We start from the raw sequence: 11,513 nt of genomic DNA, 5'->3' as shown, positions 1-11,513 counted from the left end.
CAGCAGGGAGGGCAACGACGACAAAGGGCAGCAACGACGGCGACAATTGCGTTTACAAAAAGCGTCATCGCGGTTTTATAAAGGGCTTATTTCGGCATTTGGAACCTTCTAAAAGTTGTAGGATTCGCCCTCCCTGCTGTTATTCATAACCATGACATAGCAAGAACTGTACACCCTTAGGGCATATACTTGCAATTACGTTTCAAGTCTGTGGATTTGGGAAATTCCCACTAACATACAACTAACTGTGTTTAATTGGTGCGGTATCTATGAATGCTAATTAGCTTAATGTACTGATCGATTAATGGTAACATCTATTGCGTGAGGATATGGATGTACATTAATATCTGTAATACTTTTCGCCCTTTTCAGCATAGTTTTGTTTTTTTTTAGATGTTTCGCAATCTGTATGTATTATTGCAAGGGTCGGTAACCTACGGCACGCGTGCCGCAAGATAGCACGTCAAGAGGTTTTGTGTTGCACGCGAAAGGCAGCCAAAAATCTCGATTTTAACAGTGTCACTCTCTTATGGGTGGCACGCGCTCATTCATTTTGTAGTTAAACCGGAAAAAGTGGCATGCTATGTAAAACAGATTGCCGACCCCTGTGGAACATTCATATATTCTACATACATATACGTATGGTGTGCTTGTAATTACTGCATACTCAAATGAACCGTGTGGGAGCATTAGCTGCAGACTTACACAAAGAGTGTGTGCGCTGTAACTGCAAATGTATACGGACGGCGTACTCACATACGAGATCAGATGTGTGATATTGGGTTTTTAATGAATAAAGATATACAAATATGAGATCAGGTATGAATTATTGTTTTATTAAAAAATAAAGATATACACATAATTAATCAGAAGCTCATTATATCGTTACAGAGACCACATCCGAGCGCAAATTCCTCCCCGGTTGGAGGGTGAGAGATCCCGAGGGGGCATGCTGATCCTTCCAGTTGTTTGCCAACAGGTCCTGCAGGGCACTTTGGAAGCTTGTCCTTCGGTAAATTGGTCAACTGAGTGTGGTTATTGTGGCAAGCATCACAGAAGTGAGTTGTACCGAAACAGTACCATCTTGCCATGGAACAGCAATAGCGACATTTATACTCCAAATAGTCGATTCCATGTTTTGCGCAGATCTGTAATGATAACAAATCAAGTGCGCTGATAAATAAAATGCATTGCAATCAAACGTGACAGAAAGGTTGAACGGGTATTATTGGTGGTGGTACCATTTTATATGAGAGGATAGTTAGCTAACAAAGAGAAATTTGAGAACTTTATCAAATATAAGTTACCTTATAAAAAGAAATAAACCATTATAGCTGCGGAAATTGAATTAAGATATAACATGATCACATTACAATGAACACTGCGTGCCTTTGAAGTTTTCCAATAAAGTATTGTCATTGTGTGTCTTAAGCGTGTTAAAACTAGTTCCCTTGACATATTAGGAACCAACGACAAAAACATAGATATGCAGACCTGTTTACTGTAATCAACGTTTAGAATGCGTATAATCATGACCTGAGAAGTCAACCCGTGAGATTCGAAAAACATGCCGATCATTAATCACGAATACTCAAATTTACTATTTATCATGTTCGTCTGATTATCAAGAGGAAACAATAATACGTGAAAATTTGAAGATAGAGTATGTTGTAAGTTTCTATTCCATCGATGAAGACGATAAAGATGGCAATAAAGATGAAGATCATGTACGAAAGTGACGACTAATGTGATGATACCGACAGTGATGGTGATGGAAGGAAAATACTAATAAGAATAAACCAATGCCTAATGTGATAAAGATTTTTACCTGGCTATTGGTTTGGGAACACCTGGCACACACGAAATCTTCTTTTTTATGGTTTTCAACAACATCTTCTTCATCACAACGAGCCTCTCCACCAAAATATGGCTGAAAAGAACGATTGTAGACATCATTTTATAGCCATGTATTATATAGAGCGCTTGTAAATCTCATTTGTATCCATTTAAACTTAATCGTTTGTCATGCAGTCATGTTCCGATACTCAAAACTTCATACCTCTCGCTTTTCATTCTTGGACACATATTAGGAATACAAATTGAATGCAAAACTAAGCGGCTAATGTTTATCATGGAGGGGGAAAACTAGCCCGTAATTGTGACATTCATTTCGTGAAACGAAATAAGCAAATAATCCTGACGATGTCTTATCATATTAATCTTTAAATGGTTCTTTATTTATGCTGACAAGGACTACTTTAGGTTTCTTTCAGAATGGCTCTATTACGTATTATAAGCATATTATTCAAGTTAAAGAATGGTTCGCATTCTTTGATAAATATTTCATTACAAATTCAATTCAATTTGTTCCTCGTCTACCACGGTGAGGTCAAAATGGTTGCCAATGGTAAAATCTGCCTTTAACGTCTAAGACAGACTTGTACAGTTACTGGACAGACATAGAAAGTAACCAAGTTTCAATGTTCTATATCAAGAGGTCTTAGATGAAACGTGAGGAACAGGAATCCATAAATTGATGAGGGACCTTCACCATGAAGATCCAACTTTGAGCATTATGCATAAGATACAATGAAATGAAACATCAGCATAACATGGTTAACCCTCATACCTCAACCAGTTTTTGTTATATAAAGCAGACACTAAAAACTTAAAATTTTGACCTGTGACCCGAACATGGAAACTAAGACCACACATGTCCAATTCAACACATCTGCAAATGACAAAATAAAAGAATACCGATATTCGTCCATTTATCTTATACGGTTACTGAGTTAGAAAACAGAAGGGCAAATGTGACTGAAACATAAAATACGGACATTTGACCGTGACCGTGAAGACAGTATCTTCACTGGTTGCGGATTGAAGCAAATTAAAAATTGGCCCAAGAAGTATCATGAATTACTGATCCTTGTTGGTCTCTGACTCATTTTTTACCTGGTTATAAAATGGAGCTGGTAACAATATAATTCAGTTACTTACCTTTTGGCACTTAAAGCAAATGTAGTAGGCGTATTTATTAATGGCAAATCCCGCGGGATCTTGATAGAAACGTGCTCCGGGAGTGTTGATTGGTTCTGTATCCTGCAGGCCGTCATATTTCAGCCTGGTCAACGCCATCCTTTTGACTTCATCGTAAAGAAGGCGAATCGGCTTGAGGATATCTGTCAGGAAAGGGTGTTCCATAGCTTTCTGTAAAGAAGAATATAAACCTGTAAACTGGTGAAATGTTTTACCCCCGTGTCTTACAAAACTAATATGATAAAATAAAATATTAGCAATTGTACTTCGATCTTTGGCGTACTGTTTAAAAGTTTGGTATAATACAACTGTTTTCAACTGGAATTGCTTGCTCACATGCCATATTTCATCTACTTGTGTACTGTTGCAACTTCCTAATTAAAGCGTTTCTTCATTTGGTCCTTCAATAGTTATAACTATTTTTAGCTCCTAGACTGTAAGAACGCAATATTTCAAAATCAACTGGCACTCGTAATAAAAACACGAATCAGCCCTATTTATTATCAACTTTTTAAATTCTGCGCTTCGAACATTTTTAATGTGATAACAAATCGTCAATTTTCTCAAGAATAAAATTGTAAGCGACAATTTATAAGTAGCATTGGACACGACAGAGGGATGAGATGCGTTGTAATTAAATTCATAAACTTACCTGACTCCTTATATTTTATTTAAAGAAGGCAGGGGCATAATGATGCTATTGGCTGAATTTTAAGGACACTGTCGACACATTATTGGGTTTCTAATGCCGAGGAAATTGGAGCAAACTGATTTTCCCACAGACACACTGAGACAGTCGAGAACAGAAGATTGTTGCTAGTTGGAGTTTAATGGAACTTTCAACGCATTATTGGCTATGACATGCCAAACAAATGGGAGATTTTCCGAGGACACACAGAAGCAGCCATCTACAGACTGAATGAAAGAATCTTTCGTATATATTATTGGTACCAAGTACATATTTTACAATTAGGCACGACAGAGACAATAGGATATAGAAAATTAGTTTTATAAAAAAAAATATGCGGTACTATCTATACATACCTGGCATAATGGACATAAGGTGAAGTTAAACGTTATTCGTGGCCCAGCCCATCGAGCTGCAATGACTTTTTTTGTGCAGTGAAAGTGAAGAACGTGCCCACATGCAAGCTGCAGCAAATAAATAAACATGAACAATGACAAATCAAGGAAATTTCCTTTGAACGGTTATGTAGAGTCAATTTAATGACTTGTCAATAATTTAAAAGCTTTTTAATATGTACCAGCTTTATGAAATAAAATAACTATAATCATGTAATAAAATCCATCCTACGCATGTGTCAAGCGATATTCCACAAAATGCAGTCAATATATAGTTTTCATGATTATTACCTTGAAGATATTCTTATCATTATTTGTATTAATCAGAGCTAATCATATAGACACCCCCACCACCACTACCACCACCACCACCACGGTTCAGGTAAATTAGGGAGTCAAACTGATCCAATCATATTAGAACCAAACACGAGTCGTTCACAACTGACAAGCACATTCGGACCTCATGGGCAATTTCTGCGAGAGAAAAAAATATATCGAATGTATTTGGATGCAGTAATTTTCAGGGAAAATCATACATTTTGTTAGCGTGAAAAAAAGAAATTGCAATCTATACCGGATTACCATGGCTATTTCTACGATTGAACTCACTGAAAAGTTGCGAATGATAAAAGGTCGATGTCTTGGCAACGTTTCGGTATATCATTATTTCGTAAGTAGAAGAGGTGGTCCGAATATGAGCTATCGGCAAACATTCGAGGCATCTTCGCTAGCCAAGGTTCCAATAACTCTATCTACAATTTGGTGGATCAAACAGCTATATTGGTGCTTTGTCCTAGCGTCATCTATTGGATTTCATGTATTGCCTCCCTTAGTATGTAATGCCAACTAACCAATAGCGTGGTACATTGTACATCAGCCGAAAACGGTTGTGGCAATTGACCTAAACAGGATATTATGTGTCACGTTATAAGTAAGGAACAATAGCCAGATTGCAATATGTATATGCTAGACCCTGAGGCTAATTATTCGCTTCATAAATGTTGCGAGTATAAGCCGACTTCAAAAAGACGGAGAGGGGGAGCCAGTTGTATATAACATGGCCATAGGAACTTGTTACTGGCGCCTTATTCTGATGAGTGCGATTCAGAGGTAAGTGGCATGAATTGCCGGTGTTGGCTCAAAGGAATATCAAGTGGGGGTCGTAAATCCACCCTTGACAGACTGCCGGGGAGGGGGCAATGTCTGCTAATTATGTAGATCATGAGTGAATCGACATCGACTATGAATCGCAAGTTTAAATCTAGTTTCTTGAAACTAAACGTCAGTAGTCACTAAATCATCTTGCGGGAATTACATAAGGAAGTTCTAAGCTACTACGACTTCATTCGAAATTGGCGAGAAACATTGTTATTCTGTGAATTACAAAGGAGCTTCGGAAAGGAAACTTTTAGGGACCGGAGGAGCTGTAGGAGACAGAGAAGGGAAATACCCTGGTACAGTTGGTCCCGAGTCTCTACGAGACAAGAGAAGGAGGAAACGAAGAGTGGAAGGCTGAAGGACGTGGTTGTTAGACTGAAGGGGTACTGGGTACCAGTCAAGAAATGCTACAGATGAGTAGAAACACAGGACAAGAGGAAAATCTATCACACTAAGTCAGATGATGAAATAGGCCGTCACTTGGTCCAGTGAAAGACGAGTGATAGGGTTTTGAGTATTGAATTTCTTTTCAGGAAGGATTTTCTGTAATTGCATGGCATTAAATGTGTTGTTTATTTGAACTTCACCTTTTGTGTATTCAGTAATTTAACTGTCGGCATCGCTGACTGGGGGCTCGGAGCTTTGCATCTCTATCACTACTTCAATTTCTATCAAAAACGAGCCAGGGTGGATCTTCTATAATAATTAAAGATAATACTGGGAGCACCCCATCCAAATCTAAGGTAGTCTACGAGACCCCTTTACACTATGTAAGTTTGACATCGAAACTATGATTTTGTACTATAGTGAAGCCATTAAGGACTATTTGAATGGAAGGTATTAGTGTAAACACGTACCGGCACTGGAAAAATGCTTATTTATCAGTCCATTTAAGTTTTGTGCTCCCCGTATCTTCATCACGTAGGAACAGTGCTAAAATTTGAACAACTTAATTTAACTGAATGTGGTGTCTTGCCGCCGCATCCAGTGAAATTCACAGACCCGAAATATCTGCACTTTATGACAAGGTGTACATAGGATTATCGGAACCTTGGCCAGCGAAGATGACATTCGAGGTATAATCGGTACGTTTGTCGTCTAAGTTGCAAACGTAGGCACATTGCACCAACGGAAAATGTGCTTTAAAGAGTAAATACGGTATATTTATGGATAGAGAAGATGGGAAGTGGGTTACCATGTCAAGAAGATAGTGTAGTTACATATAGTAAGACTTGCAAAAGGGATAAATGTATCGTTTAAATAAATTAATGAAATAAACGGCAAATAATAAATCATCTCTGCATTTCTGCTAGATTATAAACTATATCAATAAAGGTTTTACAATCTTAGCTTCATCACTTAATATTAGCAATGGTTCATTTAAAATGTGTGTGTTTCTGTTTTGCTGTTTTAATTCTTTGTTCTGTTGACCTTAAAATATTTTGTCTTGTCTTTTTACCCTCATCTACCCCTGTTCTCTTTGATCGAAGCGATTACTTCCGGTTTAATCTCTCTTTGCGCATATTATTTTTTTCTTCTAACATTTCTGAAAATTCTGAGCATAATTTTTTTTCAGGTGAAAATTGATAGCGATATTTTTTGTCAAGTATATTATACCCAAGCAATGTTTAATTGATTTGAGATTGATAGCGAAATTTTTTGTCAAGTTCATTTTACCCACGTAATGTTGAATTGATTTGAGATTGATAGCGAAATGTTTTGTCAAGTTCACTTTACCCACGTAATGTTTAAACGATTTGATTAGTCAAGACAAATACCTAGATAAATATTACTTATGATAAAAAATAACAATGTCTAGACTGACCAATAAAAGTCCAGTAAACAACAAAATAACAGCAAACAAATAGCAGTAATCGATAACATGGTAAATCTAATTTAACACTGTCATTATTTTTTGTAGCGATTCCTTAGTTAGATTGAATAAAAATGTCGAGTATTGTTATATTCAAAGAGGAATAGAGGTGCAGACACAACATGATGAGCATTGTTCTAGAGCAATGTATCAAACCATATCGCATTTTACAAATGGCTTACTATTTGCATATGACCGGCCATTTGGTATTTGAAGTTTTTGATCAGGCCATAAAGAGAGAACTGGTAGATACTGATATTAAATGTGGTAAGTCATCGATACGTGTCAAAAAATTCGCAAAATTTCGGGTAACATATATACCCACCGGGATATAATTGCCTTTTTCAGGTAATATATATATATATATATATATATATATATATATATATATATATATATATATATATATATATATATATATATATACACACACCTTGCTTAAATAAGGATTACCTACCTTAGAACATATTTAATCTGAGGTGATTGATACGTAACTGGCACGACTTTCACTAAGATCATGTTGTATATTGTTACATGAACATAATGCTAAGATGAACTTCGGGAATTTCACTTGCTCCAAATATACTTTGTGACTTTATCAAAGAAATGCAGAGCTTTTGACTTTGACCCTTTGTAGCTTTATCCGTTATCTGAACAAATGTGCCTTCAATATGCTGTTAAATAAGATAATGACTCGAGTCATATTGAATCTTCTAAAAACAATGCTGGACCAGATAGATGGTGGAACAACGTATAGCTAAGAAAAATGGAATAACTTATAGCTAAACAAATTTAAAGATAACTGGGTAGATGGTTGAATAAAATATATTAACAGAAAATTAAAGATACCTGGATAGATGGCGCTGCTGATATTGAGCTATAAATGCAGATGACACACATGTCATCATGTCGTTGTTTGAGCGCTGTCATGTCCGCAGTGGTACACCAGTAAAGACACGACAGACATTCACTCTCGTCTTTTATCCCCCCACATAGGTGTCCACATTTTAACTCCTTAGTGCAAGCAGTGGCAACAAAGCCCTAAGAAAATGAATAAAACGTGTGCAAATTGTAAACAAATGTTTGGGTAGAAACGAAGACACTGATAGTAATGATAATGATAATGATATTATTATTATTATTATTATTATTATTATTATTATTATTATTATTATTCATTTTCACATCCTCTTGACGATATTTTTCGGTTTGTAATTTTTTTCCTGAGATCGGACACAGCTAGTGATTAGATCTAAAGTCCGTTTGTAATAGTCCTGACGTTCATGGGAGTGATGTACCGCTCCGGTGGCCTAGTGGTTAGAGCGTCCACCATGGATCCGGAAGGTCGTGGGTTCGATCCCCGGCCGATTCATACCAAAGACTTACAAAAATGGTACTAACACCTGCCTCGCTTGGCGCTCGGCATCAAGAGGTTAGTGTTAGGACTGGTCGGCCTGGTGTCGGGATAATGTGACTGGGCGGGACATCGTGCTACATGTCTGTGGCATGATGCCCCTGATGCTAGACATCACTTTAAACTGCCACACTGCAGACGTCGTAGTAATATGACTGAAAACTTGTTAATGCTATGTTAAAAATTCAAATAACACACACATACACACATATACCTGGGGACGATTATTTCTGTAATAGAACCACTCCGAATGTTCTCAGGTTGTCTCTTAGGTTGTCCGCGAGACTGAATCAGGTGACCTATTCTTAACGCTCCCACCATAATATACATCGCTAGATCTATTTCATTTTTCAAATACCACTATTATACAGATTAGAACAGTTTTAATTTGTACTCTGCCGAGATTCAATACACATGTACGAGGGTAAACAGCACCCATCGCCTTGCCTGCACGCACCAGTTCATATTCCATCTCGACTAAGCACATATCACCAAAAATGATGCTACTGAGTCGGTGATAGCAGATACACACACATGGCTACCTAGTAATTAATTCTCATCTATATATACAGTCATTCCGAATTACTATGAAAGAAATCAAGGTATATAGGATGAATTGCAGGGAATTACTAATATACACCAAACAGAACGGCTAGTGATATCCCTGAATTCTACAGGTGAATGCTTGATAATACTTGGGCAAATTAATATTTGATACAAATAATACTATCATACAGTTTAGAGAATTTTTCATTTGTACTCTACAGAGATTCGAATCCAGGTAAACGGCACCCATCGCCTTGCTCACACGCACATGTCCATATGCCATCTCGATACGGGAAAGATCTATGATTTTTTAAATCTATTAATATAGGTTCCAATTTAGAGAAAAATAAATAATAAATAACAAAGAAAGCTTGTTTTGAGGTTTGAACCTGTGCCGACAAGCTATAAAATGTTTACATGCGTCGTCATTACCGTCGTCTTAAATAAAACAAGACTGTTTCATACACGAATTTATGACATATTTGACCAGCCATGGTATCAGCCTTACCGGCATCTTCACGACATGCTTTTGAAATTTGTTACTGACGATGCAAGGTTCAATGACGATATGGACCAAGATGTTACCTTCTACAAGGACGACGTTTTTAAGATCAGCCTTGCAACCCAACTACAGTCATTGAAAGTGCTCGTCAAAAGTGAAGTTGATGATGTGATTAGACTCACTGTGAAATGATACAGGAGATGAATCAGCCTCTCCCCAACTCTTCTCAGAAGTTGTGCCTGTTTTGAAGTTGATCATAATAATGCCAGATACAAATACCATAAGTGAAAGATCGTTTTCTTCGTTACAAGGAATAAAACATATCTACGCACGGTATGACTCAGGAGGGCCTTAACAAATTATTGACGATATACATTCACAGCGAGACTACGTACCTCAAAGACACACGTCCTATCGCAAATGTCATTGTGAAATCATAGAAAACACGCCTGGCACGATTTGGGAAGTTTTGAATCAGAAGTGAAGTGTTAATGACCTAATGTAAATGTAATGTTTTCATGAAATGTTTAAATCACTGATTTTATGGCATTATGTTTTAAATGAAATAAAGAAAAAGAACCGATTAAGTTTGAATTTGAATATGCTCATAATGCTCTAAAATGATCCATTTCCTGTGTTAATGTATAAAAATATCCCAGGGGGAAAACCCCTGACCACCCAATAGCATTAGTGGGAAACCCCTCCCTCACCCAGTCCCTGTCCGTCGCCGCCCATCTTCAAAACTGCTCTGGAGCCCCTGTATGTATAATTTTCCTGTTAGTGTGCAATAGACGATCTAGTACTTTTTGTTTATTACTTGACGTTGTATAATTTTCACAAAATCAAAGTACGTAATTTAAAGTCAGTATTTAATTATCAAACACATAACCCTTTTTTCTCTTCAGTCATCCCAAAATGAAAGAAAACAGAGGCATTTGATCTGTATACATACCTGGCATTCCGAATTGGGACAGGTATTTTGTCCGATTATGACAGAATTATCACAGAATCTACAAGTCGCCATTACACGATTAATGTGTGAACGTAACATACCACTGAAAACTTCCTTCTTTTTTAACAACCACTCTCGTTCATTTATCAAAACGACACCGACATCAGCTTAATGCAGTAAGCTTTGTGTTGGATATACTCTTGGGCACGATATATACATACAATTTTAAGTAAAGGATTTTCCCATTACATCAGAATCTAAAATGAAACTCACCGTTTGCTGAAAACGAATGTAGATCGGTCTGGTTTTACCTATGTAATCAAACTACACACATCAAAATTAGACTGGGTGTGTTGGTGTTCATGATAAGTATGGATTGCACAACTAAACTGAAGATATTCCGGAACAATTCCCAATATCAATAATTACTGTTAAACTGCTATCAGCAGTAATCAGAGGGAATGGAATAATGTCAGCAAAACCAGATGCAAATATATGAATAGTCTGTGTTTTGTAGTATGTATGTATGTATGTATGTATGTATGTATGTATGTATGTATGACTGACTGCCTGACTGACTGTAGGTACGTACGTAAGTACGTACGTACGTACGTATGTATGTATGTATGTATGTTTGTATGTGCGTGTGCGTGTTCCAAATGACGGTGTTGAAACAAATAATATTCATTTATATCTATTTTATTTCCTTTTCAGTTAGTTTTTGTGTGTAACATGTGTATAATTTTAAGGGTAGCTGTCGTCATTAGGGACAGCAGTTTTTGTATTGTTCTTTCATCATTACATTCATACAATTATACTTCGTGACAAAATGTAACTGTATATATCTTTTAATTAAGGAAATGTATTATCCACGTAGTATAAACATAATTAAAAACTGCTGCTCTTTTCAACACCATAAGTCTGATGAACATAATGCATTCCTTTA

At 36.7% G+C, this 11,513-nt stretch overlaps 1 protein-coding gene across 4 annotated transcripts; it reads right to left on the bottom strand.

The window, feature by feature from the left end:
* Window positions 1–815: 815 nt before the first annotated feature.
* LOC149797643 (E3 ubiquitin-protein ligase MYCBP2-like) lies at window positions 816–10,941 on the bottom strand. 4 transcript variants are annotated; one of them, XM_089962538.1, is made up of 6 exons: window positions 10,841–10,941; window positions 8,003–8,194; window positions 4,084–4,191; window positions 3,001–3,210; window positions 1,829–1,930; window positions 816–1,148 (listed from the first exon to the last, which is right to left on the bottom strand). In XM_089962538.1, the coding sequence occupies exons 2-6, from the start codon at window positions 8,081–8,083 to the stop codon at window positions 867–869; spliced, it is 783 nt and encodes a 260-aa protein (XP_089818664.1). In that variant the 5' UTR covers window positions 8,084–8,194; window positions 10,841–10,941; the 3' UTR covers window positions 816–866. The 4 variants fall into 4 exon arrangements, with proteins under 4 accessions (XP_089818664.1, XP_089818662.1, XP_089818666.1 ...); XM_089962536.1 differs by lacking the exon at window positions 10,841–10,941 and adding an exon at window positions 10,568–10,800; XM_089962540.1 differs by lacking the exon at window positions 10,841–10,941 and adding an exon at window positions 10,669–10,788.
* Between the last annotated feature and the right edge of the window lie 572 nt (window positions 10,942–11,513).

The sequence above is a fragment of the Sinohyriopsis cumingii genome, chromosome 6, assembly GCF_028554795.1.
Source record: "Sinohyriopsis cumingii isolate HCF-2022 chromosome 6, ASM2855479v2, whole genome shotgun sequence".
Classification (NCBI taxonomy): domain Eukaryota; kingdom Metazoa; phylum Mollusca; class Bivalvia; order Unionida; family Unionidae; genus Sinohyriopsis; species Sinohyriopsis cumingii.
The sequence above is the reverse complement of the archived record's forward strand: the minus strand, read 5'-3'. Positions and strand labels throughout refer to the sequence as shown.